Below are 17,427 nucleotides of genomic sequence, written 5' to 3' on the forward strand. Positions count from 1 at the left end.
TGAGCATATAAAAAGGGTGTTAAAAAAACAAAACTAAACACAATACCTGGAAACTAAAAGCCACAGTGGCCGAACATTCAGCCCAGGCTCGAGCTGCTCGTTTTCACCAGCTCTTCTGATGTGGATGTGCTGTTCCCCAGACCCCGCCAGGCTGAGAGCTGCAGTGTCAGCACAGGCGCGCTCTGCCCGCTCGCGGGTTGTTGTAGACGCTGACTCACGAAGGGCGCCACGCGTGTTTCCCTTCTGACAGTTATACATGCTTTCAGCTTTATTTCATCACCAAAACATTGTCTTCCCATTTTTTCTCGCATATTTGGTAAATTTATTTTGATAAATTTTTTTAGAGGAGATACTTTCAATTCATACTTGAAGTGAAGTTTTAGCTCTTATATTTATAAATTCTGTGTAGTTAGAATCATATTTTAAGGGCTAGTGTGGGACTATGCTGCTTAGATCTTGCTTATAGAATTTTAAAGGATCTTTTAATATACCTTTTTGGTGCGCATAGAGTCCTTATAATGTTAATGATTACTCCTGATTTATTTGTTAGCTTATGTATTCTTATATTCAGTCCTCATTTTGCAAAAAGAATGGGTTGTCTTTAAAAACTTGTTAGTAAGTAGTTTGAGAATCAGAAGGCATTTTCCTGTTGAAACAGTATTATAGTGATTTAGTTCCAGCCCAGCCTAAAAAGGGTCCAATTTAATCAGTGACATGTAAATTATGGTGATATTATTGTTTCAGTTATACCCAATTAGCATTTATGCCATTCTTTCTATGGTACAAGACATTCCAAATTTCATCTTGGGATACCGTTTCCTCCTTCTCATTCAGTTCGACATTTACTGAGTGCGTGTGCTGTTCAAGGTTCTTTGGGTTTTGGAAAGCTGAGAAATCCATGAAAAACAATCTGAAGGGCCAGCCCAAGATGTGCATAGCTAATGTAGCCACAGGGCAGCCTGTGGTCAGTAGGTTCTGTAATGGAAGTACAAGCAGGGAAAGGAGAGATAAACACCCTGCAGGGAAACCAGGGAGGCTAGTGTCAGAACTGACGTTAAAGGAAAGAGGCAGCTAAGTAAAGAGCCAGGAGTGACTTGGTACAATAAGTTGGCAGTCAGTTGGTTCAGGGGTAGATGAGACAAGTAGTAATGATGCTCTTACCTAGGATAGTGGCAGGGGGTGTTGAGTATGAGACAGACGTGAGAGGCATTCTAGACCTGGTTGGGCAAAGATTTGGAGAATACTCGGAGCAGGACAGAGTCTGAGATGGCTTTCAGGGTTTCAGCCTGGCTCTTTTGGGGGAAGATGAATCCATTAACCTGAGATAAGGAGCGCTGAAGGAAGATGAGATTTGGGGTTAAAGTTGATGAACTTTACTTACACGTACTGTGTTTGAAGTGCCTGGGTGGTCATCCATCCATCCCCCCATCCACCCGTCCACCCAGATTTACTGAGCATTCATTACGCGCCGGATCCTCTGAGGCGCAGGGATGCACGAAGGCAGTTGCAGGCTGTTGACAGTGGATCTGTGCATGGCTGACAGTGGCCCAGCATCTAAAATGCTATAGAATAGTTAAGCTGGCACTTAACTGTTCTCTAGCTGGCACTCAGTTGCAATTGGGGGTGTGGAGCTTAGAGTAAAGTTATAGCCCAAGGGGCCCGTGGAGGACTTACGTGCATTAGAGGGGAAGTCAGGGCGAGCGGGTCCCCAGCCGTGGGCTCCACTGTGGGAGAAGGTCTCGTCCTAGAGCAGCGAGGGGGACTCGGCCAGGATAGGCTCCCAGGTCCTGAAGTGGTGGTGGTGCTGCACTTGATGCAGGAGAAAAAGCCCCTCGCCGGCTGGTCATACTGTAGACGTTAGCAGAGGAGAGTGCAATACGTACACGGATGGAAGGTGCTACTCCGCGGGGTTCAGGACTGGGGACCGAGACTTCTCTTGCTCCCAGGTAATTTTTATGTAGGGAAGGAATCTCTATCAGTTTCCTTAATGAGGGCCACAGAAGTACTTCTTTTCCATATTTACGTATGGAAACTAGAGCAAGGAGCAAAAAATACCGTTTGCATATTAATGTTTATTAAAAATTTCTAAATATTCAATCTCAAGCTTTTTAAAAAAATGTTAAAAATGTCCAAGTTTAATTCAACATCAACTAGTTATTTCTTATTATGAAAATTTCTTTCATTTGAAAAATTGCAGACGGCAACTGGTAACGTCCTCTCTGGATATCATGTGGAAGACTTAGAAGAGGGTAAGTACGAAACTGTATAAGTTCTGGTAGCTGTGATTTTGGGCATTGCTTCTTTATTGATTATTGGGAGGAAATTTCTGAGTTAGATTACATGTTAGTGGAGGTACAGGAGAGAATATAAAGATTTAATTTTAAGAAGTAGTGCGGATGGAAGCAGTTTGTTCACTAGCCCCTGTCATGGAGTAATAGAGTACGGAGATGGGAGGTAACCCCGGAAGTGACCTATTTTGCCTTCTTTCCTCCATGTGCACAGTTCTGAACTTGAACCTTGCTCTTAGCAATCTGCAGAGGGAGGTCTTTTCTCCTTTCTCTCTATCACAGGCTAGTACAGTTACTACTTTTTGGAAGTTCTGACCTGTAAGCTGCGTTGTTCCTGTCACAGTGAAAGTCTGTGATCTCCTCTTCTCCTGCCAGAGGAAGGTGAAGAGAGACGGGCATTCATTGAGCGTTTGCTGAATGATGTCTACCATGTAGTGGCTTTCACAGAAACGAGTACTGACTTCTTAGAGTCTTTCTTCATCTCTTTGATAGGTGATAAAACTGATGTTCATTAAGGTTCGGTAATTTTCCCAGTCACGCAGATAGGAAGGGGCGAAACGCAGCTTTAAGCTCAGCCGGGCAGAGTGTGCTCTGGGGGCGGCGGAGCGCAGTGACTGGTGAGGACGTAGAAAATGGCTACAGGGTCCTGGGAAACTTGCTGCTGCCCAGCCTCTGGAGCTCAGCCGTTTCTCTCTGACGCTTTATTTTCCTTGGCTTATTTGGAACCTTTTATCCAAGTGCATTAATTAAAACTCATTGTATTCAGAAGGAAACTAATGTTATTTTTTAGCTCTTATCTCAGAATTCACCTTTTTGAACTTTATTTCAATTATTAAAAAAAGATTACTTCATTCAGTGCCATGTGTCAGACAGACCCTAAGGAACATGGATGGTAAAGTGGAACTTCTTCTCACTCCATATGCAGTACTGGAATTTGTTTTACAAAATTTCCTTCCAGGATACCGTAATTTTCTCATTCCTGAAATAGTTCCTAATAGAGACACGACTCATACTTAAGAAATGACAAGCATGCCAGCACATCTCCCCTTTAGATGCCAGGCAGGAGACTGCACTTGGAAGTATGTCCGCCAGTCGCTGGGATAGAGTAAGGGTCATTGATTTGTCTTAGCTGCCGTGTAACTGCTTCTTCAGTGATTTCTAAGTTTCATATGGCTAAGTGATTTATAATTCGTTTGACTGGTAGATGACTCTTTTGGTAGAGGCAAGCATGTCATGTTCTTTTTACATCATCTGAGATGATGTGTATGGAGGGTTTATAGTATTTCTTACACATTAAAATATCAGAATTATCAGCAAGCCTCAAATGATAAGACTATATCCTGATTACTCTCTAGGATCTTGTAATGGTTGGCATTTCCGCCCACCACCTAGGGGAATCACAAGCAGCGAGGAATATACTTTGTGTAAAAGGTAACGTGAATTTTTTTTTTAAACCAATGACATGTCTTTATTCAAAGGATAGTTAATTTTCCTTCACTTTTTGAAACGTAGTAATTCAGATTTAAAGAATATGTGAAGGAAGAAGCATAGCAATTGAGTAAAATGGTTTATTTTCAATTTGAAACAGAAGCCAAAATGGTCATTATCATTAAATAATAATCAAAACCATATTGATGATCCTTCTTTTAATTATAAACAACAGTGATCTAAATGGAGATTGTTAAGACTTCTGTAATACCAGTTGGATTAATATGACTCAATTTAATTGCTGGTCTCTTGTTTATGTGAAATTTACCTAAATTATGGTGATTGAAGTTACCTTATTTAAACTGAAATGGAGCATAAAATAGATAAAGAAATCTTAAATTATTTTAATAACTTTTCTAAAAAAAAAGAAAATCTATTATCACGTAATCGTATATAGAATTTATGAGTAATTTATATTTGAAGGGCTAACCTTTCAAAATTTAATAATTATATGTTAAGGTAGAAAGGTTCTTTTTATAAGAACTAGAAACTCTTGGTTCTTTAGATATAAGTTCTAATTACTCTAGGTTGCTTTTGATAATGAAGGAAGTTTGATATGCAGCTTTGATGATTGAATAGTCAAGAGGTCAGGTTTGATTTTATTGTAGAAATAAAGAAACTAGGTAGTAAATTTTTAAAATCCTGGTGGCATCAATGTTGTAGGAGAGGTAGAACGCGATCCCGTGCAAAGGAGGTATGAGAAAATTTATAGTCCAGATGAGAATATCAAACCTTCAATTTTTAGGGAAATAATTTAAAGCAAAGCAATAGAAAGACAAAGAAGTATTTGGCTTATTACGACATACTGAAGAGAAACAAATGCATGATTTTAAATGTGTCTTAAGCATAAGAGAACTTAATAAATAGCATAACTTAAGTTCAAGTGCTTTATGTATCATCAAGAAAAGCTTTAAATACACCGTCTTTTCCAATAGGGTGAAACACTTGATAATTTACACTGTGCTGTGGTTCATTTTGTATTTCTTATATTTTTCCAGTTGAAAAATTATCTATAACATAACATTGCTTTTATCCATTTGCTATTTATAGTTTGATTTTCATTTTTTCTCTCAGAAGATCTTTTATTAATTTTTTGAATGTTTAAAAACTGGCTGGGTCTATTATTTTATAGAGTATTTAAAAGTTAAAAAAAAAAGTTACTGATCAAAGTCTTGCATTTTTATCTGTTTTGACCATTGAATTATCAGTTGAATTTTATGAATTTACCCATTGAAGAATTTAATCTGACTATTGAATTAATTGTGATTCTTACATAAAACTTTTATTCTTAATTTATTTAAAACTTCAAGCAAATTAATATAGTCCAATATTCTCAATGAAATATAGGCAATAGTAACGTAGGGAAGAGTGAAAGCATTACATTTGAAGGTGAAAAGTAGAAGCCTTGAAATGTTAATTCAGTGACATATTACTTTTTTTTTTTTTTTTTTTTTCCCCCAGAACAAAATTTCTAGTATGTGGAAAATTTTCTTTAGGTCGTATCATTTTGGGAAGTAGGGCATACCTGTGCTTGACGAACTAATCCACTTGATGTCAGTGTTGCTTTAGAAAAATTCTGCTCTAAGAGGAATTGTCTAACAGAGTTGTTATACCATGAAGGAAGCTACCTTTGCAATGCCAGTTTTTGTGGGTGGGGGGCGGTTATGAATATGTTCTGCTTTGTCATCCCCTTACTCCAGAGAAAGAGGTCAGTGAACATGGTGGGGGTTGCTGTTTTGATTAACTGTTACAAATGTTTTCTAAACCTCTTCTTCCTCTTCGGTGCAAGACATGTGATAAACATGGCCTTTCAGGAGATGAAGTTTTGTTTTTGTTATTGGAGAGTCGGAGGGCAAATGCTGGAAGTTTATCTTTTAAATGGTCCAACAAAGTATATGATAAAACAGTCTTTCCTATTCTACTTAGATTTTTAGAGCAAGGAATCTGTAGGTATGGTGCCCAGTGTACTTCAGCACATTCCCAGGAAGAACTAGCAGAATGGCAGAAAAGATATGCTTCACGGTTGATAAAATTGAAACAGCAAAATGAGAATAAACAGCTCTCAGGCAGTTACATGGAAACCTTGATAGAAAAGTGGATGAATTCATTATCTCCTGAGAAAGTGGTGAGGAAAATAAACTGCATTTTTTTGTTTGTTTGTTTTAAACAGTGCCCTTGTTTGAGTCTTGACTTTATTTCGTGCTGTATCTTGGTTTATTTCCCTATCCTCTATGTGAAACGCTTGATTCTTGATAAAGTGTTTTTAGTAGCAAAAGTAGACCCATTTGCTAAAATAAAGAGCAGAACTAAGCCATTTGTTTGGAGACTTGCAGGTATTATATTAATTTGTCTTCATTCAGGGAGTTTTTATTGCCATTTTTTGTTGTTGTTGTTGTTAGTTTTCTTATGTCTCTTATTTTAGCTTTATTATATTTTGTGCTTATAAAAATAACTGAAAATTAATGTATAAAATACCTTGCTTTGTAAACAGTTCCATCAGCATCTTTACCGTTGACATTTATTTACCATGCCAAAAGTGTGTGTTTGTGTTTTTAGGAATAAAACATAACATTAACTGCTCTCTGTTTTCAGCTTAGTGAATGTATAGAAGGAGTAAAGGTAGAGCATAACCCTGATCTGTCCGTTACTGTCAACACCAAAAAATCCCGCCAGACATGGACCTTTGCTCTCACTTGTAAGGTATGAATTTTGTGATAGTTGAAGAATATATATGTCTTGCAATTTTCGTAAAGGTTTTTTGGACCTTTAAGTCTGTGTGTTGAAAGAGCATTGAAAATGTTTTATTTTAAGTGCATTTTTATGTAGGTTCTATATTGTGATAAGCATATTGCTGTATTTTGAACATGAAGGGTACAGGTTTTTCTTAGATTTTGAGATAAAAGCTTTGTAGATGTTTAGATACTTGCTTATTTATTTATTTGGTGAGGAGGTCTTCGACATGTTGTCTTCCAAACTTAAAACATAGGATGGGGTTCACGGCTTGTAGTTAACCATTTAAAAATTGAATTGTTTAATCTGGTGGTTCTAAGATATTCAAACGATGAGTTTGTTTTTAATTTTGAGTTAATGAAATCACAAATTCTGTAATAACGGGTTTTTAATATGAGACATTTTCTGCAGTGCTTCCCAGCCTGAATTATAATGTTCAAAGTTTAAGAATGAAGCAAAGTAAAATATTTCTGTGAATATATGCAGTGGAAAAGTTTTGTGTACTTTTTGGTGATGTTTCTTCCACTGTACCATCTGCATCTTGGGATGAAAAATCTGGGAACGTTTAGCTTCGGCCTTGAACCCAATCCGGTGTCTTCAGAGGTCACTGCTCTCCTATGAAGACTTCCTCCTTGAGGCTAGATAAAACTTTTTTAGGCCAAGGGGATGGAAAGTTGGAGGTGATGGTGATACAGGGTGAAAGCTTTTGCCACAGTGAAAGATTAATGTATCACAGAAAGAGCAGGGAGGCTAGTAATGTAGCGTAAATGTATCATTTTTGAAAATGTCAGCCTTATTGAGATATAATTGACATCATAAATATATCATTTTAACAACTGATTTTTTTTTAACCATTGTGATTTTTTTTTCTTAAATGGCTTACGAGTACAACTTGTATTTTTAACGTAGTATCTTAGAAGCATGGGAAAGTAAAAGTCCCTTATGGAAATATTTTCATTGAAGAGCCCAATTACAACTGGATTTTTCACCCCCTTGTACTCAACAAATTATTTTAACTTCCTTGTAGCCTGCAAGAATGCTGTATCGTGTAGCATTGCTTTATGACGCTCATCGTCCTCATTTTAGTATCATTGCAATATCTGCCGGAGATAGTACTACCCAGGTATCACAAGAAGTCCCAGAAAACTGTCAAGAATGGATAGGAGGCAAGATGGCCCAAAATGGATTAGATCATTACGTGTATAAAGTCGGGATAGCATTTAACACAGAAATATTTGGAACTTTTCGCCAAACCATAGTTTTCGACTTTGGATTGGAACCAGTACTCATGCAAAGAGTAATGATTGATGCAGCTTCTACAGAAGGTAAAATTTAGACTTTTTTCCCCTGATAACGATGTATTAAAAGGCACTATAACAGCAACATTAAAAGATATGTATTGGCCCCTAAATATACCATGGACAGGGAGGGAATAGTAAAGAAAAAGATCCCAAGTTTATTGACTCATTTACTGTGTAATGGGATTCGAATGGTTTGCGGTATGCCCTGGTCACTTCATACAGTCATCAGGCAAAGCTTGCTTTGAGGTTCCCCAGACTTGTATAAGTAGATGATCAGGTCTCTTTTGGTCTACCAACTTCATTTGATGATTTTAGCACAGTAAAACCTTTCAGTATTAGTTTGGGTAGAATATCATTTCAGTGGTAATTGTGAATACACCTACAGTGTCTATTTCCATGTTCAACTGATGGTCCAATTAACTTTGCTGATATTAGTACATTATCTCTGAATGGAAAGTCCTAAAAATAAGCTTTCACAACTTGATTTTACTAGTATAAAGGAGACCAAAGTGCCTTTAATAGGATCTGCTTCATGTTCTTGGGAAGAGGTCCCTGGTTTTAACATGCAGGCACCTGCAGAAGATGGTGAATTACTTTGTAAATTGTCATGTTACTGCCTAAACCTAAATTTTATGCCAAGATCCAACTGGATAAGGGAAGGGCATGTTAGCCTACCTTTCTTTGGCTCTTGGTTGGATTTATAGGTGCTTTATTTTATTTCATGAGCACTAAATATTTATTTAACAAACACTTCATATAGCAGAGCTGTGTGAAACTTGCTATTATATTGGCTGTAACTAAGCATATTGTGGAGGATGTTTTTCATTATGTCCACAGTGTCCCATTTATGAGAACCTAGAAGTTTTTTTCATGAGTAACTGCTAGGACTTTATTTTTTGGGCATAACGAGCAGGTGAAACTGGTTCTGTCCCCTTTACCTTTAGCTGTGAGGAGGGTTAAGGCAACATTTGTGCCAAAATGGAACAAGTAGGTGTTACCTTCTTGTATATGTGCTAATATTATTACCCATCCTTCATTTTACCCATACTTTTCATTTACTTTGAAAAAGTAAATGTGTTGTGTTCTGCTTTTGTCATCTTTTTACTACTCTTCGGAATAAAAATATGTTAATTCCCATAGCCAAACAGATACAGTAGTTGATGAAATAAAAATACTTGATTTATATTTACTAATAAAGCAGTTAGTTGGCATATTTTTTCTGTAAAGGGCCAGATAGTAAATATTTTAGGTGTTACAGGGCAGATGATCTCTATTCCAATTACTCAGCTCTGCATTATAGTGAGAAAGCTGCCATAGACAGTATGTGAATGGATGGGTGTGACTGTGTTCCAATAAAACTTTATTTTCAAAAACAACGCAGGCTGGATTTCTCTTGAATGCAGTGGTTTGTTTACTCTTACGCCATTATGTTGCTTTTAGAGACTAGAACTTGAGAACTACTAGATTGCACCCTTTTTAAATCATAAGGAGATTTAAAATCATAGAGATACTGACATGTATCTCCTACTCTCAAATATAATTCTAAAAGGATGTTCTTGGCTTACATGTGGGTTGTACTTTAAAAGTTTGCGTTTAGATTGTGGCTTTTAACTCATGACTCATTTCCCATAAAAATAAGTTTGTAAGTGTTGTCAAAAATCTGTACTAGTTAATAAAAGCCTATTTAATTAATAATATAAAATGTTAAATATCTGCAATAAGAAGAGAAAACGATACTGTTAAAACATGATAAGGGAAGTGGTGATGAAGAGGATTTCAGGGCACCCTCATGGGCTTGAGAGATTGAGGGTGCTTTGGCTACTTTTGCCCCAGCTATGTGCTACTTTTCTAGTTGGAGAAACAGAGCAGTGGACAGACTTCAGAGTTAAATAGAATTGGATTCAAATCCTGATTTTCTACTTAATTCCTGTATGACCCTGGGCAGAGAACTTAACATCTCTGAGCTTCATGTGGAAACATCTGGTAAATGGGGCTAGTAATATCTGTCATAGAGGATTATCGTGAGAACTAGAACTAAACCTTGTACAATATCTGGCACATAGTAGGCATTTAGTAGTAGCTGCTGATGTTATCATTAGCCGTCATTAGGATAATTTCTGATTTGCAAACAGAAAGAAAAAAGGAAGAGAGAAGCGTTTTTTGTTTTGTTTTGTTTTTGTGTTTTTGTTTTTTTTAGTGAGGACCAAGACTAGGGTGCAGCCAAGGGACTGAAAAGCAGAGATGAAGACCCAAGTTATTGAGGCCACAGCACTTAGAGATCTTGGCAAGAGAAGTTGTCCCAAGATGAATGATGTTTTGAGACTGGTAACTGGAAGAAATAAAGAGCCTCATTTCTGATATATCAGTTTGAAAATATAGTAAAATTTATATTTGATTCAGATATGGTAGCGGGAATTAATACAGACAGGGATGTTCTCCCATCTGGGACCAATACTATATACCCTCCCCCCTTTCTGTAATACTATATCCTTTTTCTTAGTGACCTTTTTGCAGTTTGATATCTTTGCCCATCTTCCTTTAAACAAGGTCTTACTTCTAAGTTGTTATGTTATGGAAAATAATTGAATAAAATCAGGCATTTTCTTAAACTAATTTGGAAACATTAAAACAATTTCACATAGTGAAATTTGTTTTTCAAGGACATAGGAAAAACAAATATTACAAGAGAACAATATAAAATCTACAAAATGTATTTTCTGATAAGATACTTTGAACATTATAAAGAGAAAAACTTAAATCTAGGTTTAGGCAAGCTAGATGACATTTGATTGGCTTTTTTTGGTCATTACTTAAATTAGCTGACCTGTTGTGCTCATTTTTAGTTCTGTCTTTGATATTTTTACTACTCTTAACAATTGATGTCGTTTTTTTTCATTGTTTTTTCCTTGTTGGTGAGGTTCAGGTACAGAAAAAGGCACTATATGAACTAAAGAAAAATTTTTTTGGATTAAAGATGTGCTTCTCACAAATTTGTGGCAAAGGACGTTTACAAAAGAAGGAAGTTAGTGAGCTTTCGCCTTGCTAAGAACACAAACTGCGTTATACACTTTATACCTCAGTTTGAGTAATAGAAAACTTTTGCTTGACAAAACTGATCTGGAATTCTGCTTTGAATATCTGGAAGCTATATGTTGGAAATTAGTTCTTATATTTAAATTTGAAAACGATATTTATTACACATTACTTTTAGTCTAGCAACGTATGTTAAAATTAACATTAAAAGTTAGTACGTCTTAAAAATTATCTCTGGCTGTCAAAGTTGTTGGTAAATTAAGGACATGTTTATATATATAAATATATAATGTTTACTATTATGGGGTCAGAAAATTAATAGAAAAATTGATTTAAAAAATAGGGGCTTCCCTGGCAGTCCAGTGGTTAAGACTCCACGCTTCCAATGCAGGGGGCACGGGTTCGATCCCTGGTCGGGGAACTAAGATCCCATATGCTGCGTGGCGTGGCCAAAAAGAAAAAAAAAACAGAACAAACAAACAAAAAATAGTATATTTGTCAATAAAAGATAAATGTAACTGAGTAGAAGCATGTAAAAAGTGTGAGGTACTCCTATGTTGTTACTCCGCTGTTTTAACTTTTTATTAGCCTCATTAAGAGAACAGACAACATGGATAAGCTAAGAGATGTTCATCTTACGTCTGAGTAGCTCTTTTAGTGAAAGGAACGATGTTGAAATGGATAGCTGAAGTCGTAGTTTGGGTCTCCTTTGGGATTTTGTTTTATTGTTGATTTGGGCTGTGAAGATTTGTAAAGCCACAGACCAAAATGTTTCCTAAGGAAGAGTGTTGTATCCAATTTCGGAATTAGGAATCATTTCATCTCATTCTCTTTAAGTCCTAGATAAATATACCTGTTTTTAATAAACCCTACATTTGACATGCATTTACTGCATGCCTCTTGTGTGTCAGCCTTTGTGCTGGGTATGTAGGACACTGCATGTTTTTCTCCTAACTTCTTATCCACGGTCCAGGGTTTGTTAAGGATAATTTTCAAGTCTGCTGTACTACATACTTCAAGATAAAACAAGCCAACCCTTTGGATGCTTTATTAGAATAGTAACTATGCGGCTGAAATGAGAGCATTTGCTATTCACAGTAGTCAGAAGGGTGAGGGAAGTTGGGAAGCGAATCTTGTGTCAGACTAGCTATTCCAACCTTGAATTCTATTTTTGATAGTAACAGTTCTTCCCATATGTTATCTTCAGGAAATTAGGTATGTTCTAATTATCTTTAACTTTTTCTTATGAGTTTCTCTTAAAATACACGTGTAGCTTCTGCCTATCATATCTCAGGGTAACAAATTCCGTAGGTTTATAATTTGTCAGGGTTTCAGATTTATTATTATAGGAGTTGGTTAATAAGTCAGTGTTAAACTCTCCCTGAGTGATTTTATGCATATTGATTCTAACCTGTTCACTTTTCATCTTCCCAGAATGTTTTTTTTTATTTTATTTTAGCCTAGTTTAGACTGAGGAAGAGTGCTTTCTTACCACGGATGGACTGGCTCAGGCTGCCCTGAGCAGTGTTCACGTCTGGGTTGCATGTTAGCTGGTGCATGTGCTGCACGGGGTGGGGGGGGGGGGTGAGATGAGCCCCAGGACTAGCGTGTCCGGTGTCCCCCTGGGGGAGCCTCAGCTTCCTCCTTTGTTTAAAGAGGAGCTCTTGAGACCTAATGACCTTTAAGCACTCTAAGTAGGTGGGTAATTGAGCAGGTTTAATGAGAAGCTTTTTGCAGCTGAGAGGATTGGAGGCAGAAGTTTGTCTCCAGTTGAACATGAGCAGGGAAAGAGAAGTGGCTTTTGCAGAAGGTACCCTCGGTAGTCACTGGCCCCAGGCCATCTTGGACGCCTGAGTGAATGGCCAAGGTCAGTGGGTTGTAGACATTTTGATGCCGGCACACATGGATTTTCCCAAGATTCTTCTCTCTGCTCCCCTAGCTCTCCCCTCTCCTATATTGTATTTATAGTTATTAAAAAGATGGAATAAAATTTAACATTGTTTCGGAATTGTTTTGAAATTGTTGTGCTACCTGCTAAAGACATTCATGTTAAGAATTTCATAAAATCAGGGTGGGAATCATGGTACTAAATAGGTAAAATGAAAAAAACAAATACTATTTCTCATGCCACTTTCCCCAAAAAGCCTGAGTACTTTTAGCCCAGAGTAGAATGATTTTCTGTAAAATTTGCTTTGTATATTAAATAGGTGATACAAAAAGCTTTTTTAAAGGAAAGCTGTACCATTTTAAGTTTGTTATTATCCCAGTTACTTAAATGGCAGTTAGGAATAGCTAGTGACTTTTTAAAGAATGTGAATATAATATTGATGTAGGTATAGTCTGAATCAGTTTCTTATTTAAAATAAAATTATGAAATATAATTTCCCTATGCCCAAAGAATAGACATCCTTTTATTACATATTAAATAAATTCTTCAATAATGCACAGAGTTTAGTGGGTTTTTTTTAAAGAGCTGGTTATTTGGTCTCTGTACCATTAGTGTTTCTCCTTTTGACTTTTGAATTAAGGGAAGAAAATTATGTACATCCTTGCTATTTTGTTAATAGTATCTGATCTTTAGTGATGGTATAATCTGTTTTAGGAATGTTGGCGTTTGTATAATTTAAATATTTTTTATAGCTATGATCTAATAAAAGGATAGGAAGGGCCCAATTTTGGAGTGATTTAGGAAGAAAATGTGGTTAGTTTATGAAACTTCTCGTGAGGCTATTGCAAAAACAGACCATCATTATCTCATCCAGAGGATTTTAAAAATGCAAAATTTTAATAAGAAGACCATCTTTATATATTGATGGTTATAGTTGTGTTTATATTGCCATTTGATGAATAATAAAACTGGCATGTAAAAATGCCTTTTCAAGGAACAAAGATTAGAAATTAAGACTTTTACATTTTAATCTTTATTGTGATACTAGGATAAACTATTTTCTAATATTGAGAAATTTCTCTTGGTGGATGAGTATACTTATATGTTTATAATTTATATATAACATTTAAATATAGCAAAATCTGTCACTAAGCAAGACAAGACAATTATACAATCTGCTCTCATTTCAAAGATAGCACAGGATAACTTGTCTTTGCACCTTGGAGACTGATCTCTGTTTAAACTTTTTATTATTTCTTCCTAAAATTTTAACTTGAGTTGTAAAACCATCTTTCCAATTAGGTTATATTAAAACTGGATCTTGGCCTAATGAGTTAGTTAAGCAACTTTTTTTTCCCCCTTTTGGTCAAGTTTCATACTTATAGGTGTATGTGTGTCCCACCCAATAGGAAACTGAAGTGCTCTGTGGATAGAGTGAGGCTACCCAGTGCTTGGGATTTATGTTACGGTGTATGTCACCCGGCGCTGGTATTCTGCTGCATTTTTTTCCAGAGCTGTGAGAACTCGATCAGTCATTCATTTTGACATGGTGCCCTAACTTACCATGCAGTTTAACTGAGGCTAAACTGGATTTTTCTGAAATGGCATTTGAATAGTACATTTTATCACTTTTAATGTGGAATTTAATGTGGGAAAAAAACACGGAAGGTTTTTGTTTCTCTAATAGGAAGAGAAAAGTGATTATCACCTGATGAGATTTTGTCTTATGAGAAATTTACCATACTTTCTTCCTGCAGATCAGATTTCTCTTGACTAAAGAGTTAAGTTCTAAATGTTAATCTGTATTTTTAAAATGTTAATAACTATTTCTGGTATGTCCTTGCCTGAGGTACAAAAAAATATTTTTTACATGAATTCCTATTTATGTTATTTTGTTAACCTAGACAAAAAAATATTTCTGATATGGGGAAAACACTCTGTCAAATGGGGTCTTATATTGTTTCATTTTTAAGAACTTTAGCATACAAAATTCTCTTACCAAAATGCACAGTGTATTATTTGAGAATTTTAATGTTGTGTTCCTTTATAAATGTGTTTTTTGTTTCCATTTAGATCTTGAGTACCTGATGCATGCAAAACAACAGCTAGTAACCACGGCTAAGCGTTGGGATTCTTCTTCTAAGACTATTGTAGATTTTGAACCTAATGAAACTACTGATTTGGAGAAGAGCCTTCTTATCAGATACCAAATTCCTCTCTCTGCTGACCAGCTATTTACCCAGTCCGTTTTAGACAAATCATTGACCAAGACCAACTATCAGTCACGGCTGCATGACCTTCTTTATATTGAGGAGATAGCCCAGTATAAGGAAGTCAGCAAGTAAGTTACTTTAGAAACACTTTTCTTTTCTTTCTTTCTTTTTTAAAATCTCCCCTTTGGATAGTATTTTTCATGCTTAAAATACGGAGGGGGTGCCTAAGCGCAGCCCGGTAGTGAAATGGCTGTTATTCAGTAGCTGTCATCCAGTATTGGTATATGAGCTTAAGGGAAGAACTGTGCTCATCTTGGCATCCCTAGTGTATAGTGCCTTGCTCACCTCCACAAGCCTTGCTGCCGTGCGCTGGGTGTATAAACGCATGGTCCCTGCTCTTCTGGAGGTCTCTGTCAGTGGGAGAGCAAACACTCAATGATTATTTGTCCAATAAATGTACAAAAACTGAAGGAGGCCACATATTTTGAAAAGTAATCATGAAAGTAGTATTGAGGGAATTCATACTGGTTTCTTACATTGTAATTACAAGGATCGGACTATACAGGAACACCTCAGAGATAGTGTGGGTTCGGTTCCAGACCACCACAATAAAGCAGATATTGCAGTAAAGCAAGTCACATGAATTTGTTGATTTCCCAGTACATATAAGAGTTAGGTTTACACTATTCTGTAGGCTATTAAGTGAAATAGCAGGATATCTAAAAAAAAAAAAAAAGGTACATACCTTAATTAAAAAATACTTTATTGCTAAAACATGCCAACCATCATCTGGCCTTCAGCAAGTCATAATCTTTTTGCTGGTGGAGGGTCTTGCCTCGGTGTTGCTGGCTGCTGACTGATCAGGGTGGTTCGTGGTTGCTGAAGGTTGGAGTGGCAGTCTTATTTTAATTTCTTAAAATTGCTGCATCGATTGACTCTTCATGAACAGTTTCTCTGTAGCAGCAACGCTGTTTGATAGCATTTTATCCACGGTTAGAACTTCTTCCAAATTGGAGTCAGTCCTCTCAGACCCTGCCACTGCTTTATCAACTATGTGTGTGTCATGTTCTAAATCCTTTGTTGTCATTTCAACAGTCCTCACAGCCTCTTCACCAGGAGTAGATTCCACCTCAAGAAACCACTCTCTTTGCTCATCCGTAAGAAGCAACTCCTCATCTGTTAACTTTTTATCACGAGATTGCAGTACTTCAGTCCCGTCTTCAGGCTCCACTTCTAATTCTCGTTCTCCTGCTGTTTCCACCACATCTGTAGTTTCTTCCTCCACTGAAGTCTTGAACCCCTCAAAGTCATCCATGAGGGTTGGAATCAGCTTCTTTTATTAAACTATGGTTAATGTTGATATTCTGCCCTCTTCCCATGAATTACAAATGTTTTTAATGGCGTCTAGAATGGCAGATCCTTTCTAGAAGGTGTTCAATTGACTTTGCCCAGATCCATCAGAGGAATCACTGTCTATAGCAGCCATAGCCTTATGAAATATATTTCTTAAATAATAAGACTTGTTAGTCGAAATTACTCCTTGATCCATGGGCTTTAGAATGGATGTTGTGTTATCAGGCATGAAAACAACATTAATCTTGTTGTTCCTCTCCACCAGAGCTCTTGGGTAACCAGGTGCATTGTCAGTGAGCAGTAATATTTTGAAAGGAATCTTTTTTCTGAGTAGTAGGTCTCAACAGGGGACTTAAAATATTCAGTTAACCATGTTGTAAACAGATGTGCTGTCATCCAGGCTTTGTTGTTCCATTTATAGGGCACAGGCGGAGTAGATTTAACATATTTCTGAAGGGCCCTAGGATTTTTGGAATCGTAAGTGAACATTGGCTTCAACTTAAAGTCACCAGATGCATTAGCCCATAATGAGAGTCAGCCTGTCCTTTGAAGCTTTGAAGCCAGGCATTGACTTCTCCTCTCTGAAGTCCTAGGTAGAGTCTTCTTCCAACAGAAGGCTGTTTCATCTACATTGAGAACCTGCTGTTTAGTGTAGCCACCTTCATTAAGTATCTTAGCTAGATCTTCTGGATAACTTGTTAAAGCTTTTTGCATCAGCATTTGCTGCTTCACCTTGCACTTCTACTTACATTATGGGGATGGCTTCTTTATTAAACCTCGCGAACCAACCTCTGCTAGCTTCAAGCTTTTCTTCTGCAGCTTCTTCACCTCTCTCAACCTTCATAGAATTAAGGAGAGTTGGGGCTTGTTCTGGATTAGGTTTTGGTTTAAGGGAATGTTGTGGCTGGTTTGATCTATCCAAACCACTAAAACTTTCTCCATATCAGCAATAAAGCTGTTTTTTTTCTTGCTATTTGTGTGTTCACTGAAGTACAACTTTTAATTTCCTTCAAGAACTTTTCCTTCACATTCACAACTCGGCTAACTGGTACAAGAGGCCTAGCTTCTGGCCTACCTCAGCTTTTGACACGTCTTCCTCACTAAGCTTGATCATTTCTGGCTTTTGATTTAAC

The 17,427-nt window shown here is 36.8% G+C and overlaps 1 protein-coding gene across 4 annotated transcripts in view; it reads left to right on the top strand.

Moving 5' to 3' along the window:
• Window positions 1–17,427, top strand: part of HELZ (helicase with zinc finger) — a 151,647-nt gene that overhangs the window by 41,303 nt on the left and 92,917 nt on the right. For all 4 annotated transcript variants that reach the window (XM_068530583.1, XM_068530582.1, XM_068530585.1 and 1 more), the window contains 6 exons: window positions 2,198–2,249; window positions 3,644–3,719; window positions 5,703–5,901; window positions 6,369–6,476; window positions 7,534–7,831; window positions 14,802–15,069. In XM_068530583.1, coding sequence (XP_068386684.1) covers window positions 2,198–2,249; window positions 3,644–3,719; window positions 5,703–5,901; window positions 6,369–6,476; window positions 7,534–7,831; window positions 14,802–15,069 — 1,001 coding nt within the window. The remainder of the gene's footprint in view (window positions 1–2,197; window positions 2,250–3,643; window positions 3,720–5,702; window positions 5,902–6,368; window positions 6,477–7,533; window positions 7,832–14,801; window positions 15,070–17,427) is intronic.

The sequence above is a fragment of the Eschrichtius robustus genome, chromosome 20 (genome assembly GCF_028021215.1).
Source record: "Eschrichtius robustus isolate mEscRob2 chromosome 20, mEscRob2.pri, whole genome shotgun sequence".
In the NCBI taxonomy this organism is placed as follows: domain Eukaryota; kingdom Metazoa; phylum Chordata; class Mammalia; order Artiodactyla; family Eschrichtiidae; genus Eschrichtius; species Eschrichtius robustus.